This window comes from Capsicum annuum, chromosome 12 (genome assembly GCF_002878395.1).
Source record: "Capsicum annuum cultivar UCD-10X-F1 chromosome 12, UCD10Xv1.1, whole genome shotgun sequence".
Taxonomy (NCBI): Eukaryota; Viridiplantae; Streptophyta; class Magnoliopsida; order Solanales; family Solanaceae; genus Capsicum; species Capsicum annuum.
The window spans coordinates 25,351,091-25,373,051 of NC_061122.1; the positions used below are offsets into that span (position 1 = coordinate 25,351,091).

The 21,961-nt window shown below is 35.2% G+C and overlaps 1 protein-coding gene, 1 non-coding gene and 2 pseudogenes across 2 annotated transcripts; 3 read left to right on the plus strand and 1 right to left on the minus strand.

Annotated features, from left to right (window-relative positions):
• Nucleotides 1-8,561: 8,561 nt before the first annotated feature.
• On the plus strand, nt 8,562-12,308 carry LOC107850595 (dnaJ protein homolog). The gene is made up of 7 exons (XM_016695231.2): nt 8,562-9,043; nt 9,313-9,478; nt 10,514-10,685; nt 10,789-10,930; nt 11,062-11,338; nt 11,417-11,615; nt 11,812-12,308. Exons 2-7 carry the CDS (start codon nt 9,329-9,331, stop codon nt 12,132-12,134), a joined length of 1,263 nt encoding a protein of 420 aa, XP_016550717.2. The 5' UTR covers nt 8,562-9,043; nt 9,313-9,328; the 3' UTR covers nt 12,135-12,308.
• Nucleotides 12,309-12,860: 552 nt separating this feature from the next.
• On the minus strand, nt 12,861-12,941 carry TRNAL-AAG. The gene has a single exon. It is a non-coding gene; the product is annotated as a tRNA-Leu (tRNA).
• Nucleotides 12,942-15,183: 2,242 nt separating this feature from the next.
• LOC107849358 lies at nt 15,184-16,625 on the plus strand (annotated as a pseudogene).
• Nucleotides 16,626-17,512: 887 nt separating this feature from the next.
• Nucleotides 17,513-19,067, plus strand: LOC107849356 (annotated as a pseudogene).
• Nucleotides 19,068-21,961: the final 2,894 nt, after the last annotated feature.

Below are 21,961 nucleotides of genomic sequence, written 5' to 3' on the forward strand. Positions count from 1 at the left end.
CCTCCTCTTGAGAATCATTATCGTTGATGGATATATGATAACACTAGAAAGCATTTTCTATCTCTTCACCATCCTTTATTTGAGATGAGATATCTTTCTTATTTTGGGTCGTAACATGATATGAGGAGCCAACACACTCTCTTCATCTTCCTTGCATTGCTTGGTATAAACCACAGTATGAGCCTTTGCTTTTAGCAACTCGTTGCATGAAACTACCAGTTTCATCTGCCGCCTCATTCTAAAAGGAATCTAACTTTGGAAATCCTTCTGGATCTTAGGCGAAGAGTGCATTATTGTACTTTGATAACTTCTCCGACGCTTGTTATTTTTCTTTTTATTTAGAGGATCCAACCTTTTGAACACAGAAGTTCTTGCAGTTGATTCTCCAAGTCGATCAAATACAGAGGGTCTTTTATTAGAAGTAGTAGATTCTTCTTCCACGGTGATGTAATCTTATGGAGATGCAAATTGGAGGTGGCTGTGTGTATCCTAGGCCTTCACGTGCCTGTCTGGTTGTACCATCTGATGGAAGTTTGCCTAACTTTGATGGCTCATTAGGATTGTATCCAGCCTCTACAAATAGCTTGTATGCATTTGGGGCAAAGCTATCCTTCGTACATTTCGTAGGGAGTGTCATACTTTGTGGAAAATTTTGAGCCACAGACTCTCCAAGTAGTCTTGAGGATGAATTTATTGCGTCAATCCTCCTGATAGGTAAAGTTAGCCCTTTTAGCATAGTATCTCAGGCATCAGATGGGTGATCTTCCTCTTTCTTTACCTTTGGTACGTATCGAAGAATCGGAGTTCCTTTTTTTTTCGTAGGTGCAATGCTTTCTTTATTTGAAGTAAAGAGGGGATTCTTGGTGGTGACTTTTTCGACAGCCACCATGACCTTCTTAGAAACAAGATCATCATACTTGGTCTTGGTGACATCTTCAACCCTTTTCTCATTCACAACATAATTCTTTAAGTAGAATTTTGCATCGGCAAAGTGTGACTCAGCTTCAGTGAATGTTTTGTCATCGGCAACTATCTTTCTTTCTACTCCGCCTTTGAGGTACTTCAACCATTGATAGTAGAAGGAAGAGATAATTTTGTTCTCATGTACCCAAGGCCTACCAAGTAATATGTTGTATGAAGTTTTGGCATCAATCACATCCATCAATGCATTTTATTGAAAATCATCCATACAAATCCCCAACTTGACAGCTCTCATGGCCCTTTGGCCCCCCTTGGTTGAAGCCTTGGATCATTATATGGCTTTCGTCCAGTTCATCGGTAGCGATGCCTAGTTCCTTCATTATACAGATAGGCAGGATGTTAACTCTGGATCTCTCATCAATCAAGATTCTATTTATCTTTTTTCCTAGAACTTGACCTACCATGTACAAGGGACAATTATGTAGGGTTCCTCCAAGCAGAAGGTCGCTATTTGTAAATGTGTCTTTTGTATCACATACATGTGCCTCTTGGCTAAGTGGCTCCGTAGGCTTTTCAGAAGAAGGAGGAACCTCCACGGATAGGTTTTCACCCTTTTCCCCCTCTTGGCAGTATTTAAACAAGACACCTCATGGTTGACTTGAGCAATTTTTGCAAGAAATCAACTTGGTAAGAATTCTTCCAAAGTTACTGGACACCATGATTTTTGGTGGTAAATCTCTGTCACCCTCGTCTTCTTTGAAAGTTCAACCAACTTTTGTTTCCTTGGTTTCTTCACCATTCTCCTTCTAGTTGGATGCTCGGGCGTCTCCTTTCGCAGACTCATCTTCTTGGATTTGCGCCTTGTCACCAGAGTCCAACCTTCATCATCACCTTCGTCAACTGAAGACCTGTCAGGCTCTAATATTTTCTTATTATGCTCTTCGACACATATTTGGACTGGGTCAAGCGAGCCAAAAGTGATAGAGATTTGATTAGAACTGGCCGTCTCATCATCGAAGAAAATCTTTTTCTCACTTGCCAGTTCTATGACTTTGTCTTTAAAGACAAACCACTTTTCAAGAAGGTGACTCACAAGCCTATGATATTTGTAATATTAGGATCATTGGTCCAGACTTCGTTAAGCCGCTTCATCTCTGGGAGTTCAATGAGCTTATGCTCAAGGAGTTCGTCAAGAATCTCGGCAACATCAGAATCAAGGAAGGGATATTCCTTTTCTTGCATCTCCTTTAAAGTTTTCTGATTTGGACGTGCTCTAGAAGTCGTCTTCACACTTTACTTCTTGCTCACCTTCGTGGTGACCTTCATAGGAGGCATGTCAATATTCATAGATTCTTTATTATCATTTTTGGGGACAAACTTGCCCCATCTTTTAGGTTCCTGCTTATCATTTCCCCTTTGAGGGTCATGGATAGGCGTTGCACCCTTTCCAGCAGAAGACATGCTCAACTCTATATCATGAGCACAGGTAGCTAACTCTTCAAAGTATTTGGGCTTAATGCCTTGTAAGATGTATAGAAGCTCCCAATGCATTCCTTGGATCTCTATTGTAGAAGCTTTGCTTAGCCTATCTTTGCAGTTTAGGCTAGCATTTCTTCATCGATTGATGAAGTCAATGACTGGTTCGTCCTTTTTTTACCGAGTATTTGTGAGCCCTACCATGCTCACTGTACGTCTTGTGCTATAAAAGTGATTTAGGAACTCGTGCTCCAATTGCTCCCAACTATCAATAGAGTTAGGCTCGAGGTTCGTATACCAATCAAAGGTGTTTTCCTTTAGGGAACGAACAAACTATTTGACAATATAGTCACCGTAAATTCCAACATTATTACATATCTCAACAAAGAGTGCGATATGTTGTTTTGGGTTTCTGTTGCCCTCAAATTGTTGAAATTTGGGGGGTTGATAGCCGACAAGCATTTAAAGGCTATCTATCCTCACAGTGAATGGCTTGGCATACGCAAGGGAAAACTTGGTGACAACATCATACTTATCTTTGAGGGTCTCTTCAATGAATTCCTTCAATTGCTCAATCAGGATCATTCCCTCAGAAGAAACTTGCACCTCTTTAGCTAGTGATGTTTGTTTCACAGGATGTTCTATCTCATGAACTTATAGAGATTTTTCAGGTGTATGGCTAGACTCTCCGTCTATCAGACCTTCTACCCTATCCACTATCTTATCAATCCGAGCATCTTAAATCTAAACATATTTGGTTAGACTCTTAATTGTCTTTATCAGATTCGTAAGCTGCTCCTCCATAAATGAGGGATCAGTTACCATTTTTTCCATAATCACTGGAGATATCAGAGATTAACATGGATTGTCTCATAAGTTGATCTTAAAAGTGCTCAGCTTATGTGGTGTGAGTGGAGATGACGCAATTGTTGAACAACCATCGCTATTTGCGCTAGAGTATTTGGAACCAGAGTGCTCAAGTAGAGCTAGAGTCCTCTTAAGCGATTCTGCCACATTGTTTCCTCCTTTTGAAGAACTTGCATTGGACTTTGTTTCTTTTGGGGTTGAAGATCCAAAAATTGGAGTTGGCGCGGACGGCACTAGATGTGTTTGTTGTCCTAGCAAGCCTGCTTTGCTCCTTGTGACAGCTCCCAAACTTCCGAAAGTAACACCAAGGATGCTTTCTACTTCAGCAGAGAACTTTGAATCAGCAGCCTTGGAAGCAGTTGATTGAGAGTTGACCTTCTTGAAAGTCATTTTGTTGTTCTTAAACTTTGAAGTATGAAAAGTTGAGATGAGAGGTAGAGATTGTCCCACTGGGTGTGCCATAATTTGTTGGACAATAAAATTTTGAGTCAGGAAATAAATAAATCGATAAGAAAAATACTGTAACAATCAATTTATTGATTGCAATATGTGAGTGTTACAATCTTGATGAATCCTCTGATTCGCCTTTTCAAATATAAATTCAAGGGCTTAAAGTTTGATCTTGAATTTGAACTTGATTTGTTGATTTGAGGGACTTGATCTTGACTTGTGCTTGAATTTAAAGGCTTTTGAGCTTGTTCTTGAATATTGCGATCTTGATCTTGAATCTTGATGAACTTAATTTGAATGCCTGAGCTTTTTAGAGAAATTGCAGCATTTGATCTGCGAGCTTTCTCTTTCTTCTTGTTAGAGTTCTGGGGGTTTCTTTTCTAAATTATGAGATCCCTATTTATAGTTGTAGAAAAGGGAAGAGTCATGATGAAGATGAGCTTTCTTTGACCAATCATACTTGAATGACATTACACCTTTTATGGACTTTGATTTCATTGGGCCTGCTACATCATTTTGACATGTGGCATGGTCCTATTGGCTCTTCCCCTTGACTTGGCATGCCACGTCATTTGACATATGGCACTTATTTGGACCTCTAGAATATGACAATATCTTGGGCTTAGCAAAGTGGACTCATTATTTATAGCCCAAATTAATGGACTAGCCCAATAAAGATTGAACTTTATTTAAATTCATACATGTTTGGACTTAAATGATTAATATAATTATATTAATCCGCAATATTTATTTAGGACTAATCTATTTTAAATTTAACATAATTTATTTAGTGAAGCCGTGTGGGGCTGATTTTCGATTCACCATAGTTACTGTCATTTGTTGTTCTTGTTGTTAACATTGTACTCTTTGTAATCTATCATCTTATGTTGTTGAACCATTGTTTAATATTATTGTTATCTTCTTGTTCTCCTTGTGTAGCTACTGTTTTGGTGTTGGTATTCCTTCAAAATTTCGTGATTGTTGTTGTCTTCACATATTGGAGTTGTTATCTTCAAACTCTCGAAATTGTAGTGTGTTTGGACTGATTTTGTGGCAAATTTGATATGCTTCAAGTTAGTAGTGTATCATTTGGTATCAGAGTCATCTTTGATTTTGTTCTAACAAGATCAATCTTGGTCTTGAGACTTGAAAACTACAAAAAAAAAATTTAAAAATTCCAGAAATAGTCAAATCGGCCACCTTTGTGTTTTTGGCCAAAAATTGTGATGTGTTATTGTATGGGCCGAGATTTTCTTATTTGTTTTGGCTAGATCTTGTAGTATTTTGCTTGTCTAGAGTGTTTCTAGTGCTGGTTTATTTCTCACCAACACTAAAGGTGTCAAGATCTAAAGATTGAGCTTATAATATTGACCATAGTTGTGGTGCCTTGTGGCTGGCTGTTTGTTGTTACTTGTTGTCGACAATTGGTGGTGTTGTGTTATGTTTTTAAAGAAGTTGTTGTTGATTTCTTGAAGGTTGTTGTGGTGTTCATCAAGTTCTTCATCTTTTCTTACAACTTTAGACAACCAAAAAGTGCAATATAAATTCAAGAGTTGAAGCTGAAAATTGTAAATCATGTTGTGAGAAGCCTTGAACCCATCATTTCTTAGACTAAGCTTCTACTTTTCAGCGACTTTTTCTTATTTCAAGAACCTAGTGTTGCGTGAAAAGATACCTTTTCTTATTTCAAGAACCATGTGTTGTGGGACAAGTACTTTTTTTATTTCAAGATATATGTTTTCCCTCCAAGACCAATTGTCATCCTTTCCAAATTGTGTACAGATTTAAATTTCAGAATTGGTGCTTAAATTGTGTGGGATCAAGACCAATTACATGCTACCACGTCACCTATGTTCTACTGTTCACGTTACCCATTGGCTACTGTTCACGTTATTAATAATCTCAAATTTAGGTTTTCTAATTTCTAATTATTGATTCTTAGTTTCATTACTTGGTTCTAGAACTAATTAACATGCTAGTACACTCCTACTAGGTTGTCAATTAGTCCTTTTGAATTCCTTTGTTCATGTCCACGTTTAGTTGGGTGCTTGTATTCATTTGAAGACGTTGTAACTTCTTAACTCCAGTCCATCGAGAATTCTTTGAGTTTCAAACAAGAATTCACTCCGGACAAGAGCTTTACTCATATCTTAAGGATTCACGGTTACTAGCCAATCTACAACATTTATGGAGCCCAAGTGTGAGTGAAGCGAGAGAGTGTGAGTAAGGAGAGGTTTAACGCTAACTTGTTTGCTGATTGTGTAGGTAACACCTTGACATGGAAGGAAGCACATCCCAAAGTGGGGGTACTACTGAACAAGACACAATGAAGGCCACACTTGAGGCCATTACTAGAAGCTTAGAGAGGTTGAACATGGAAGTTGTGGCAATGGGGGGAGATTTGAATACGATAAGTAGGAGATTGGAGAAAGTGGAGAGTCAAAGAAACTCTCGTCCATCCAATCCTCATCATATTCCTTCAAGTGGGCATGAAAGAACTTCATCCACAACTATCTCACCAGAAACATTGCACCAAATAATAAATCCATCTCTAGCCCCACTAAATGCCACAAATCATACCACTACTTTCCCTCCAAACCAAGAAGCGAATAGACTACGCCATTCCCAAACTCCTCCAATTCCACAAGAAGGATGTAGCTATCCATTACCTCCACAAAATCTGAACGTACCTTACCAAACTTCACCAAATCAAAGACCACCACCTCCACAAATCTCAATGCCTCCAAATCAGATTCCAAATAACCAAAACCGACCAGCTCACTTTGAGGAATATGGTAGAGAGGAGTATGATAGATATGGAGCCTTTGATGATGCTTACATAAGAGAGAAAGAGCTAAGAAGGGGTCGTGTTGATCCAAGGAGGTACCGAGGGTATGGAGAAAGGAGAAATCGACACCAAGAAAGAGACGTAGGCATCAATACCATCAAATTGTACCTATATTTAAGGGTGAAAGTGACCCCGAGGCCTACTTAGCATGGGAATCAACTTGTGACAAAGTTTTCCAAGTTACTGCTATCTCGGAAGAAAAGAAAAGTTATTATGCCATAGCTCATTTTGAGGGTTATGCCAACACTTGATGGGAGTACGTCAAGCATTTTGGTGATGAATTAGTTGATGGGCAGCCACCACCTTGGTTTCGGTTAAGGTACTTGATGAGGCAACGGTACCTTCCCGAGAGTTATCGCCATGAATTGCTTGCTAGATTGTACAACTTGCGTCAAGGCAATAAAAGTGTGATGGCATATTATGATGAGTTTCAACAACTCATGTTGAAGCTTGATCATCGTGGGGAACAAATCAGTCATGACATCATCCGGTTCAAGTGTGGGTTGAATAAAGAGATCTCTACTCATTTGACACTTCACAAATTTGATACCATTGAAGGTATTTTCCAAGCGGCTCTTGAGATTGAAAGGGAGCTTAAAGAGAGGTCGTCGCTAAAGGCAAGGGGACAATACATCTCGGGTTGTCCTAGAAGCAAGGACGTGGTTCAATCCTCTTTGGGTTGGCCCAAAAACAAGGACCAACCCATCATACAAGGCTGCCCGAGCCCAAAACAGTCCACAAAATTCCTCTAAAACAAGAAGTTCACAAGCATCCAAACCCAAAAGAATTCTAATATTTCAAGTACCAAGGTTGGCGACATAAATCCAATGAATGTCTAAATCGACGCAACGTGATACTGCGGGAAGAGAGATTGTATTACCTTGGTGAGGAGATGGGTCTTGAAAAAGAGGAGAATGAGGCCGAGTCTCAAGATGGAGAGAAAATAGAAAATAGGCCACTTGATGATGATGATGATGATGGTGAAGTTATTTACCCACAAGAAGGGGAGTGTGTTGTTCCAAACTTTGTAGTTAGACGCTCTATAATTAGTAAGGCAATAGACGACCCTATCCAAAGGGAAAATCTATTCCATACTAAATGTGTTGTAAAGGGGAATATATGCACTTTGGTGATTGATAGTGGTAGTTGTGTGAATGTCGTTAGTGTCGCTATGGTGAACTTTCTGAAATTACCAACTACACTTTATACTAGCCCTTACAAGTTGCAATGGTTGAACGAATGCAGTGAATTGAAGGTCATGAGGCAATGCGTGATACGGTCCTTTCTTCAAGTTAGGGTTCATAGATTCTAAGATATCTTTGTGTCAAGTTACTATCTTTCATTTTGTACTCTTGAAACTTTACAGTAACTTAGTGAAGCCGTGTGGGGCTGATTTTCGATTCACCATAGTTACTGTCATTTGTTGTTCTTGTTGTTAACATTGTACTCTTTGTAATCTATCATCTTGTGTTGTTGAACCATTGTTTAATGTTATTGTTATCTTCTTGTTCTCCTTTTGTAGCTACTGTTTTGGTGTTGGTATTCCTTCAAAATTTCGTGATTGTTGTTGTCTTCACATATTGGAGTTGTTATCTTCAAGTTCTGAGAATTGTAGTGTGTTTGGACTGATTTTGTGGCAGATTTGATACGCTCCAAGTTAGTAGTGTATCAGCCTTGAAATTAGAGGTATTGGAGGTGGGGGGGGAGGGGGGGGAGGGGTTGATTAGGGATAGAAATGGAGGTAGGTAGTGGGATATACTAAATCCTTTCTCAATAGCTAATAATAACCAAATGGAGTTCCTTGCCCATATTGAAGGCTTGAGAATTGTTGATAATAAAAACATTGTTCCCCTGAAAATCAATATTGACTCTACAGAAATCATTCGAATGCTCAAAAAAGGTAACTTACATTATAATATTTTACTTGATGATTGCAAGTTAAGAAAAAGAAGGCTAGAAAGTCCACTAGTAACTCATTGCTTTAGAGAACAGAATGGAGTGACCAATGCTATGGCCAAACTTGGTGCTGAAGCAGCTAACTCTTAAGAGACTATGCTTTTTGAAGTTCCACCAATGTATATCCGAAATACATTAAGAGCAAACATTGTAGCAACTTTTTTTTGAAAGACAAATCACAAGCTGTAGTTTGGAAACTGATGGAGATGACTCCAGTGTATTTGTTTTGAACCCGAAGGGTTGTAACAAACTACTTTATTTATTTTCAATGCATATCTACCTTACCAAAAATAAAAATAAAAAGCATAGTCAAAACCAAAATAAAGTCAAATTGTGAATGCTACAACAATTCTAGAATGTTCCAACTCGTAAACAAATCATAGCCGTTGAATTTCCCCTTTAGATCAAATAAAACCAGAAATCCCTTCCACAAAGCAACTCCTCTCTCCGTTTTCCCCATTTACCCAGCACCTCCAAGTCAAGTGCTCTCTCTTTTCCCTCTTCTTGCCCCGCAACTTTCAATCGGTATGCTTTTTTGCTCTCAATTTTTATGGTGAATTTTTGTTGTTTAATATTGTAGTTAATCTTTTTTGTTTGAATTTGTAGTGAATTTTTGATTGTTTAGTCATGTAGATCTGGTTTTCGATTTCATTGTTGTTGTTTTTGATCAATTTTGTAGTGAATTTTTGATTGTTCAGTTGGCTGGTGAATTTTGATTGTTTAATTATGTAGATCTCTTTGTTGATTTTGTTAATTTTTGATCTTTTTTTTTTTTTTTGGTATGTGTGATTTAGTTGAAGCGATCGAAAGATGTTTGGAAGAGCACCGAAGAAGAGTGATAATACGAAGTATTATGATATCTTAGGAGTACAGAAAAGTGCTTCACAAGATGATCTCAAAAAGGCTTATCGTAAAGCCGCCATCAAAAATCATCCTGATAAAGGAGGCGATCCTGAAAAGGTATTAATAATTTTTCATAGTTTTTGTTGGGTTTCGAATTATTAGGTTTCGTACTCTGTAGTTTTGTGTATAGATCTGTAAAATGATGAATCAAACAATAAACTATGCGTCTAAACTAACCTAAATTAGTTGAAGTAGATAAAATTGTTCTATAATGTAACCAATATTGGTTTTATAATTAGACCGACGGATTAGACGTGCCATTTGGAAAATTGAAATTAAAGAGTTGCTAAAACAGGGAGAGGCATTTTTTTTTGAAACGAACTAAAAAGAAAAGTACTACAAATAATGTCCTTTAATTTTGGTCTTAAACATGCCATTTGGAAAATTAAAATTAAAGAGTTGCTAAAAAGGGAGAGGCATTTTTTTTTAAACGAACTAAAAAGGAAAATATGACAAATAAATTGAAATGGAGGGAGTAATGTTGTTCTTAGGTTACCTAAGTATGTGTAGTAAATGAAGTGGATTAAGAGCCATGAGGTCCTAGGTCTCCCAACAGAGAGAAAATAATCACTAGGTGATTTCTTCTAATTTATTCTAGCCTCGGTGGACAGAGGCAACTATTGGTGGTGGGAGGCGGCAGCTATCCCGTGGAATTAGTTGAGTTGCGCAGAAGCAGGCCTGGACACCACGGTTTTTTTTAAAAAAGCAGAGATACTGAATCAATCAGTAAACACTGAGTCGTAACATGAACTAGTCAGAGTCTGGCCATTGGTTTCTAAATTTTTCTTTATTAGTTGAAGCTGATAAAATTGTATTGAACCTAATATAACATAGTTTTTGGGTTTTGTAGTTCGTGATTAATTGGGCAGGTTTGCTTTTTGATTATGTCTAATGTATGCCACGGTGTTAGATTCGGAATTGCAATTATTGCTGTGTTTTGAATATGTCCTGTGTGTAGCTAGAGATGTGGTTTCATTCATGTGCGACCTTGATTAATTTAGTGTCCTTTGCTTCTTGTAGTGTAAGAGCATACCCAAACTTATTAGGTCCTTATTGTCAGTTTATAAATTTTTTCTTCTGATGTTCTTTCAGTTTAAAGAGATTGCCCAAGCTTATGATGTCTTGAGTGACCCCGAGAAGCGTGAAATATATGATCAGTATGGGGAGGATGCTCTTAAGGAAGGAATGGGTGGTGGAGGTGGTGGACATGACCCATTTGATATATTTCAATCATTCTTTGGTGGTGGTGGAAGCCCCTTTGGTGGTATGTTTGCTGCATATATTTGAAGTTGAATTTGCTTCTTTTTTGTCTGGTGTTTTCATGTCTGCAATTATTTTCTCCCATGTAATTTTTTGCTGCTGTTCAGGTGGTGGAAGCAGCAGAGGCAGAAGACAAAGAAGAGGAGAGGATGTTATCCACCCTCTCAAGGTCTCTTTGGAGGATCTTTACAATGGGACATCAAAGAAGCTTTCACTATCTCGCAATGTGTTGTGCTCAAAGTGCAAGGGGTGAGTTAATGGCGTGATTGTTTATGTTTCTACTTCATTTTGTTATGTATGAGTGGAGTGAGTGTCAGGTCTTGGTTCCTTTTACTATCTCATATGCTGCGATCATGATTGTGCTATGTTTTCGTTCTCAGTAAAGGGTCCAAGTCAGGTGCTTCAATGAAGTGTTCTGGCTGTCAAGGGTCTGGAATGAAAGTTTCTATCAGACAGCTTGGTCCATCCATGATCCAGCAGATGCAGCACCCTTGCAATGAGTGTAAGGGTACCGGTGAGACAATCAGTGACAAAGATAGGTGCCCACAGTGTAAGGGTGAGAAGGTTGTGCAGGAGAAGAAGGTGTTGGAAGTTCACGTGGAGAAGGGTATGCAGAACGGGCAGAAGGTAACATTCCCAGGCGAGGCAGATGAAGCGGTAAGTCACCTGCGGTTAGTTTTTTTGAAATGATTTGCTTGTAGTGACTTAATCTTGACATGATTTGTGCTTTTGCAGCCAGAAACTATCACTGGAGACATAGTTTTTGTCTTGCAACAGAAGGAACATCCTAAATTCAAGAGAAAGGGAGATGATCTTTTTGTTGAGCATACATTGACCTTGACTGAGGCCCTATGTGGTTTCCAGTTCGTCTTGACTCACCTAGACAACAGACAGCTGCTCATTAAGTCCCAACCTGGCGAAGTTGTCAAGCCTGGTATGACCGAATACCCTTAATGACCTTTAAAAGATTAATGTTTAAAGCCACTTGGAATCTCTGTCATCTGTTAATCCCCTGGCCAGAGCCAATCCAAGCATTTTTTTTTTCAACGCCAATCCTAGCATTAACCTGATATCTATCTTCTGAAAATATCTTCTGGATATTGACCCTATTTTTTTCTTTGGGTGTGCAGATCAGTTTAAGGCTATCAACGATGAAGGAATGCCGATGTACCAAAGGCCTTTTATGAGAGGTAAACTGTACATTCACTTCACTGTTGATTTCCCAGAGTCATTAACACCAGAGCAGTGCAAGAACCTTGAGGCCGTGCTTCCTCCCAAACCCAAACAGCAAGTGTCTGACATGGAATTAGACGAGTGCGAGGAGACTACTTTGCATGATGTGAACATTGAGGATGAGATGCGAAGGAAGCAGCAAGCTGCCCAAGAGGCATATGACGAAGATGATGATATGCATGGTGGTGGTGCACAGAGAGTCCAATGTGCACAGCAGTAATTTGGTAGTGTTCTGGTATTTGTGCTGTCTTGTGATAGAGGGTAGATTACTAAAGGGTTTGGTTGTTTTTCTTATGCAAACTTGACACTACGAGCAGAATTTTACTGCTCGACTATTGTAAGTGTGCTTACATGTTTACGCAATTCGTTTTATTTTATTCAATAATTCTTCTTACGTCGAAGTCGCATTTGAAACTAACGTGCGTCTCATATAGTTCTAACGATTTTGGGATTATAATTTGTTTCACTAAGGGTGAGTCTTTATTCACAATCAACGTTATTTGTAAGACTTATTTTTCTTACTTTAATTATGGACGTTATTTTGTTCATTTTTTAGCAACCTGTTTTCGTGGAAAAAAATGTTCTTTTATAAATTTTGATCAATGATTTTTTGCTGAAACAGGACAAGTTCTTCTAAAGCATAAAATTTAAATTCCTAGATTTAATATGCTTACTCAAACGCCATCTAAGCATATCATCTTAGGCCTAATTATCCATTGAAACAGAGTAGTTCTTTCTAAGTTTTCTCTTAGTGATGACTTGGGAAAGAGAAAATCAATTACTCAGAGTAAAGGGTATTCGTAATTCAATTTGGTTCGATATTTATTTAAATGAAATCGTTTCGATTTTATTGATTCATCTTCATCTTAACTTAAATTGATGATTTTAAAAAGGCACTGTGCATAAATAATTGAAATGCTGAAAACACTGCATTTAAAAATTTAGCTGTTGAGAGTGGGATTTGAACCCACGCCCTTTCGGACCAGAACCTTAATCTGGCGCCTTAGACCAACTCGGCCATCTCAACATACACTATCAGGGATCTTTAAGTTACAATATTGGAGAAGTAATATCTTTTCTTCATCTCTTTTTTTTCCCCTTCTAACAAAATAAAACTTTGTCATGCAACCAATTTTGATATAAACTTTTAGCTTTACGTTGTTAGCTTTGCTACAATCACGCAAAACTTATCCTAAAGATGCTTTTTGATAGATTTCGAACAAGTTTCAAATAAAAATTTTTGTTGTTTTAATCGATAGATACAAGTAATTTCTATATAAAGAAGAAAAAGATCTCGTTTTTCGTGGTAGGTTTTTTTTTTTTACTTAAATACTTAACTAACCACAATTATCCAAGGAAATTACACCAATGTTTAAGTTGCTTGCAAGAGCTCTCACATATATTTTCCTACTAGTATCCCTCAGTACCGTCCTTGCCACTACCTACGATTTTAATCAAAATTTTGCTTATCGATAATTTTAGTTCATTTTAGCCTTAGTTTGTTCCAGTGTTGCGCACCCTCTTCAATAATATTGTTGTACTCATATTGACTTCTCCAAAATGTACTATCTTTTAAGCGACATATTATGCTAGCATTTGACCAAAGATTATATTCTCAAATATTTTTGACAAGTCATTTTTGAGTAAAATTTGATCATATGTTTGGCCATAGTATTTGAAAAACATATTGTATTTTTAAAAGTTCACAAAAATTGAAATTTAAATTATTTGTCAAATAATGACAAATTGTATGACCAAACACTATTTGCCAAGTTTTTTTCTCAAATATTACTTGAAAAATCTTGTGCATTACTTAACTTGTTTCTATGTTGCTCAAATCTCCAAATATATTGCCACATCATATCAAATTCTCCAAATATGTACTAATTTTAAAGATCCAACATATTATGTGTAGTAATATTTAGTTTATTCCTATATATATTGCTCAAACTCTACGATAACGTTTCCGCACCCGAGTTAGATCCTCAAAAATATACTTCTTTTGAAGAATCTCTCGTGCATGTGATATTTTTGAAGAATTCAATATACACGTCCGACAATATTTTTGAAAAATCCAAGCTAACATAAATTTATTCTACCAATATATACTTCCGCGAGTGTAAAAAAGTTAACCAAAATTTATACACATTTTTGCTATAGTGGATCATTTTGTTACTAATGTAATAGTATTATGAAATTTTAAGAGACAAAACAGAATTGTATGGTTTGGGTGCAAATTTTCTATGATTATGTGATTGTTTATGATATTTACCCTCTTATTTTGTAGGGATTATACTAAATTTTAACACGCTTTTTCATTAGTGAATCTGATATTTTGATTGACTTGAACTTGCCTATCTCTATTTGCTTATATATCGTATTAAATTATGTGACTATCTGATTTAAATGATTAAACTGTTATAAAGAATGCACTTGTAAATATTGGATTATGTCTTTGATGATTATTAACAAAGTACACCAATCATCAGGGGATCCAAGAAGACAACCTAAAAGGTGCAACTTCCAAATTATTATCATTCATAAATTAAATATATTTAGACGTTTCTTATAAAAAATTTTAAAAAGCAAACTTTATCGCATTTTTAAACAGGGCTGACTTGACTATAAAGCTACTAAAGCAATGGCTTGAGGCCTCATTTTTTTAAAATATTTTTATTAACTGAAAACAGGATACATGTATAGCACACAAAATGCACATAAGATGCACGTAAATCGCACAAGATGCACGTACATCGCACGAAATGCACGGGTGGCACATGAGATACATGTGTGATGCACAAAAGTTAATTTTATTGAATATACTTGAACCTTTGATTAAAATTTCGCTTTAGGCCACCAAATTCGTTGAGCCAACCCTGTTTACTCTCTACCAAACAATTTAACTATAGTAGTTAAAAATTAAAGAGAGAATACATATTACTAAATCATAGTTAGGTGATGAATGAGTGTAAACATAGTTGTGCACAAGTTTTTACCTTATCATTATACGATGAGATTATAAAATCATAAGACCTAGAGAAATAAAATCAATGATCATGCACAGTACCAGTTTTCAGCAAAAGCTTTTAGTACCATCTTTTATCCTCCTCTTGAAATATGGTCGGGTAGTAATATGTACCTCAATATTAGATTTATTAAGGTGCAATACATAGATTTTAGATGTACAATTTATAAATTGAGCCAAATATAGAAAGATCTTTATGTATCATCCCAGATTTATACTACAAATTAGCAAATAAATTGGTCAAATGTCTAATAATTTTTTTACTGCAGATATTAGAAACACTGATGTAAATACCTGTAAAGATATTTGTTTAAGGAACTATTCCTGTAAAGCTGCTCTATTTCATAATGGTTTAAGCTCTTCCACTGGAGACTGCTACCTACCATCTGAGATCTTTTCACTAGCGAATAATGAGAAGGACAAGACACGGTATGATTTTCAAGCATTTATAAAAGTATAAAAACCTGAAACCGCATCTCATATTCCTAAAACGTTTTTAAGTGGTGCTATACGGGCTCTATCATAGGATCTTCCATCTTAGGCATCATAATTGGAATTACAGTTTTTATATTTTGGAAGAAGAAGAGAAAGGCCAATGAAGAAGAGAAGGATTATCTAGATCACGTGTCAAGTATGCCGACTAGATTTTCTTACGATGACCTAAAGGTTGCGACAGAAAATTTTATTAAGAAGCTTAGTGAAGGAGGATTTGGGTCGATTTTTGAAGGGTTCTTAGAAGATGGCACAAAGATTGCAGTGAAATGCCTTGATGGAATAGGACAAGTCAAAAAATCATTCTTAGCTAAGGTTGAAACTATTGGCAGCATACATCATGTAAAATTGGTGCAATTGATTGGCTTCTGTGCTGAGAAATCTCATATGCTTTTAGTATACGAGTTAATGAGCAATGGATCACTAGAAAAATGAATCTACTATAGAAAACAAGAGCAAATTCTAGTATGAAACTACAGGAAGAAGATTATTCAAGACGTAGCCAAAAGATTAGCCTACCTTCATGAAGAATGTAGGCAAAAGATTTTGCATTTGGATACTAAACCACCAAACATAATCCTAGATAATAAGCTCAACGCTAAACTCTCTGACTTTGGGCTTGCAAAGCTAGTAGATCTGAATCAGAGCCAAGTCATAACCATGATGAGAAACACTCCTGATTATTTGGATCTTGAATGGCTTAGTGGAGTTATAACAGAAAAGGTAGATGTTTCTAGCTTTGGCATTGTAATCTTGAAAATTTTGAGTGGGCGAAGACATTTTGAGGCATCAGAGACTGAAGAGGATAGGATAATGTTGAACTTATTTAGGAAAACGCAAAGAAAGGGCAGTTGGTGGATCTTATTGATAAGCATAGTAAAGATATGCAGTTCTACAAAGAAGAAGTAATAAAGACGATGCAGATTGATGCCTGGTGTTTACAAACTGATTACACAAAAAGGCAATCAATGTCGATGGTGGTCAAGGCCATGGAGGGTGTGCTAGATGTTGAAAAAGATCTAGATTACAAATTTAAGCCATAAACTATTTCTGTAATATCAAATATCAGTATTGCAGATTCAACTCCTTTACTGCCTTCAGTCCTATTAGGTTCAAGATGAGGAGGAAGTTCCATAGATTTTTTGTTAATTTTTTATTTTTATGTTATTGCAGCTTGCTTGCTGCTGTATAAATTTCTTCTCCAATGTTCACAAAGTTATGATTGTTTTCTTAAATTTATTCATTGCAATACTACTAATCAAATCATCATTGTGGATTTTTGATACGTTTGTTAGCATGATAGTATGTGTAACAGGAACAAGAAGGGTTTAAGTTAAAGCGGAGAGATCATTCTGAACCCAATACTTCAAAGGACTTAAAAACAATATTTTTTAAATTGCATCTTGTCTATGGTAAATACTTACATGCACTCGATGTTCACTCCCAGTGCTGGCTCGACCATAAAGATACTAAAGCAATAGCTTGAGGCCCCATTTTTTCTAAATATTTTTATTAAGTAACATCAGGATACATATATAGTGCACAAAATACACATAAGATGCACGTAAATTGCACAAGATGCACGTACATGGCACGAGATGTATGGATGGCACATGAGATACATGTGCAATGCACAAAAGCTAATTTTATTAAATATACTTGAAACGCCACCAAATTCGTTGATTCGACCCTTTTTATTCTCTACCAAACAATTTAACTATAACAGTTAAAAATTAAAGAGAGAATACATATTACTAAATCATAATTAGGTGATGAATGAGTGTAAGCACCACTGTGCACAAGTTTTTACCTTATCGTTATACGATGAGATTATAAAATCATAAGACCTAGAGAAATAATTAATGATCATGCACCATACCAGTTTTCAGCAAAAGCTTTTAGTACCATTTTTGGTCCTCCTCTTGAAATATTATAGGGTAGCAATATGTACCTCAATATGAGATTTATTAAGGCGCAATACATAGCTTTTAGATGTATAATTTATAAATTGAGTCAAATATAGAAAGACCTTTATGTATCATCCTAGATTTATATTACAAATTAGCTAATAAATTGGTCAAATGTCTAATAATTTTTTTACTGCAAATATTAGAAGCACTGATGCGGATACCTGTAAAGACTCTTGTTTAAGGAGCTATATTCCTGCAAAGCTGCTCTATTTCGTGGTGGTTTAAACTCTTCCACTGGAGACTGTTACCTACCATCCAAGATTTTTTCACTAGCGAATAATGAGAAGGACAGGTCACGGGATGATTCTTAGGCATTTATAAAAGTATAGGAACCTGAACCCGCAACTCATATTCTTAAAACATTTGTAAGTGGTGCTATACTGGACTCTATCATAGGATCCTCCATCTTAGGCATCATAATTGGAATTACAGTTTTCATATTCTGGAAGAAGAAGAGAAAGGCCAATGAAGAAGAGAAGGATTATCTAGATCACGTGTCAAGTATGCCGACTAGATTTTCTTACGATGACCTAAAGGTTGCGACAGAAAATTTTATTAAGAAGCTTGGTGAAGGAGGATTTGGGTCGATTTTTGAAGGGTGCTTAGAAGATGGCACAAAGATTACAGTGAAATGCCTTGATGGAATAGGACAAGTTAAAAAATCATTCTTAGCTGAGGTTGAAATTATTAGCAACATACATCATGTAAACTTGGTGCAATTGATTAGGTTTTGTACTGAGAAATCTCATAGACTTTTAGTATATGAGCTCATGAGCAATGGATCACTATAAAAATGGATCTACCATGGGAAACAAGAGCAAATTCTAGACTGAAACTGCAGGAAAAAGATTATACAAGACGGAGCCAAAGGATTAGCCTACCTTCATGAAGAATGCAGACAAAATATTTTGTATTTGGATATTAAACCACCAAACATACTCCTAGATGAGAAGTTCAACGCGAAACTCTCTGACTTTAGGCTTGCAAAGCTAATTGATCGGAATCAGAGCCAAGTCATGACCATGATGAGAGACACTCCTGATTATTTGGCTCCTGAATGGCTTAGTGGAGTTATAACAGAAAAGGTAGATGTTTACAGCTTTGACATTGTGATTTTGAAAATTTTGAGTGGACAAAGACATTTTGAGGCATCAGAGACTGAAGAGGAAAGGATAATGTTGAACTTATTCAGGAAAAAAGCAAAGGAAGGATAGTTGGTGGATCTTATTGATAAGCACAGTGAAGATATGCAGTTCTACAAAGAAGAAGTAATAAAGACGATGCAGATTATTGTCTAGTGTTTACAAAGTGATTACACAAAGAGGTCATCAATGTCGATGGTGGTCAAGGCCATGGAGGGTGTGCTAGATGTTGAAAAGGATCTTGATTACAACTTTAACCACAAACTATTCCTGTAATACGAAATATTAGTTTTGTAGATTCAACTCCTTTACTGTCTTCGGTCCTATCAAGTCCAAGGTGGGGAGGAAGTTCCCTCGATTTTTTGTTAATTTTTTATTTTTATGTTATTGCAGCTTGCTTGCTTCTATGTAAATTTTTTCTCCAATGTTCACAAAGTTATGATTGTTTTCTTCAATTTATTCATTGCAGTACTACTAATCAACTCATCATTGTGGATTTTTGATACACTTGTTAGCATGATAGTATGTGTAATAGGAACAAGAAGGGTTTTCGTTAGAGCAGAGAGATCATTCTGAACCCAATATTTCAAAAGACTTAAAAGCAACATTTTTTAAATTGCACCTCGTCTATGGTAAATGCTTACATACATCCAGTGTTTATTCTCAGGGTTGGTTCGACCATAAAGCTACTAAAGCAATGGCTTGAGGCCCCAACTTTTGGAGGCCTTATTTTTTCTAAATATTTTTATTAACTGACAACAAGATACATGTATAGCGCACAAAATGCACATAGATGCACGTAAATCGTATAAGATGCACGTACATCGCACGAGATGCACAGGTGGCACATGAGATACATGTGTGATGAACAAAAACTAATTTTATTGAATATACTTGAAACCTCTGATTAAAATTTGACTTTAGGCCACCAAATTCATTGAGCCGACCCTGTCTTTAAATCTTATATTTGAATGTACAATGACATAAGTATTCACTTGTTTTAACTATAATATGTGAATAATAGTCAACTTAATTACTTTGTTACTAGTTCAATTAAACATAAAAAAAATGATTACAAATGATAGTTTTCAATGGTAAAACAATTTCTAGGAAAGAAGAATTCTAATTACTCTTAGTAGTAGTTGGTACTCATGAACAACAACCAATATTCCTCTAAATTAGGATAAGAAATAGAGATTGAAAACATTTAATTTGATTTAAGATAATATACAATTAACAATATCTACTGGTTCAAAACTTTATTAATACTCTTTCTCTTGCTTAATTGTTAATCCTGATATAACTTAAATATCAAAATTAGGATTGTTTTATACTTGTCAGATGGTGGAATGATAGTAAGTGACAATTATCTCTTGATAAAAATAAAAATAACAAAAATACTCATGAGATCACTCAACTTTTTTTTCTACTAAATACATGGAGATTATTTTTATAAATGAACAACTTCTTCCGAGAAATCATGCAATGCATGTAACCTAATTTTAATACAACAAATCAATAGTCAATATAAAAATAATTCGAGAAATAACTAATGTCAATATAATTATTTTCAACATAACTAATTTCATCATTACTTATCTTCAAATCAAACAATATCTTAATAAAAACACATTATATTAAAATATGTAATAAAGTCTAGAAGTTTGAATATTAATATTTAGTTATTAGTATTCGACTTCAACTAACAAACATGACCTATCCGTGCAGTTTCATTTGATTGAAAGTCTTCTAAAAATTCTTGCAAGATAAAGGGGAGAGGGGAATCAAATGTTACAACATTATTTTTCGTTCTTTGATTTTGTGGCCTTCCAAACACAGTTAATTTATTTGCCACAATATTTCCTTCTCGATAGATATGATTGATTTGGGGTTCATTCAGGTCCTTAATGAGCGATCTATAATCCAATAAAAGATGTGAGAAAATCTGATATTCTCTTTTAGAATTTGTACCCATGAATCGATCTCCATAATTATAAAATTTAGGTTCTTTTCCACAATCAATTTCAGTCCGTGTAAAAGAGCTATTATTTCCATATGCAGTGTTGATTTTGCCTTTTGAAATTAAACAAATCCTAAAATCCAATTTCCATTATGATTTCATCCACCATTCTTACTGATGTTGTCAAATGTGCCATCTATATTAACGATTTGTAGTTTCTAACATTATCATTATCTGTTTCATCTACCATTGTCATTTTTTTAATCAAGTTAATTACTTACGTACCTTTTCTGAAATGAATAAATAAACAGAAAATTAACATTACATGCATTATTTTATTGGACCATAAATTTTACTCTTCCATTCATGAGTAGTTTAATTTATCTATGGAAAGAAATCACCAAGAAATACACGAATAAATTTTAAATAGTTATTATTATTATCTCAACTGGATTCATAAGAGGAGCAATTATATTATGCGTTGAAAATGGAAAATTTTGGAAAGGAGCATGTCTACGATCACAATTTTGGCACCAATAAACACATATTTCAAGCGGTCCAGTTTAATTATTTTACTTATTAAAAATAACAAATCAAATATTTCTCATTTAAAAAAAACAGCTATATAACTAAAAATTTTATTTCACCTGTAGTACTCTATTAATCATTCTTCTAAGTAACAGTAAACATTAATTACATGGCGTAGAAATCTTATGTGAAAGAGTGTAAACAGGTAATATTATAAGAGAGGACAAACTAAAATAAAACAGTGATAATATTTGCCATTTAGTAGAAATACTAATTGGAATAGAAATGTGTTTATAGGAATTTGGAAATACAGGAATCTGGGAAGTTGAAAGTTTTCATGAATTGAAAAATAAATTGAGAAAATATTTTAAATTGGGAAAAAAAGGATAAAAATATTAAAAAAAAAAAAAAAAAAAAAAACACTGAGTTATGTGTGAATATCATTATTATCCTATTTGGATCATCGTGGCCCAGAGGATTTTTCCATAATCGATTAGATTAGCTTAACCTTAAAATTTTTCTCAAGGTCATTATTAGTGCTATGAATGCATTTCACCAAGACACAAAAATAAAGATAACATCTTTTTCAGAAAAAAGATTAATTAGTAATATTGAAAAACTAAAGATATAAATAGAAATATAATAATAAAAACTTCTTTTTGCCATTTCTTTTTATTTCTTTTCCATTAATATACACTTTATTTATGCTTTATCCCTCAATATCGAGTACTATATCCCAAAACAATAATTCTCAGGTTAATAAAGTATTTTTATAAGTTAAGCAAAATTTATTTCTAATCTATTAATGCATATATATTTCCCCTTTTGGACTAATGTATACAGGAATAAGGTGAAAATTAACTTTTTTGAACTATTCTAATTTATAATATTTATGCATTGTGATTAATATTGTTTACTAATATGAAAAAA

What these genes read in the sequence shown, in the direction of transcription:
- LOC107850595 (XM_016695231.2), top strand. Translation starts at nt 9,329, where the DNA reads ATGTTTGGAAGAGCACCGAAGAAGAGTGATAATACGAAGTATTATGAT. An exon ending in AAGGAGGCGATCCTGAAAAG is followed by an intron (nt 9,479 to 10,513) that starts GTATTAATAATT and finishes ATGTTCTTTCAG; the next exon opens with TTTAAAGAGATTGCCCAAGC. An exon ending in TGGCGAAGTTGTCAAGCCTG is followed by an intron (nt 11,616 to 11,811) that starts GTATGACCGAAT and finishes TTGGGTGTGCAG; the next exon opens with ATCAGTTTAAGGCTATCAAC.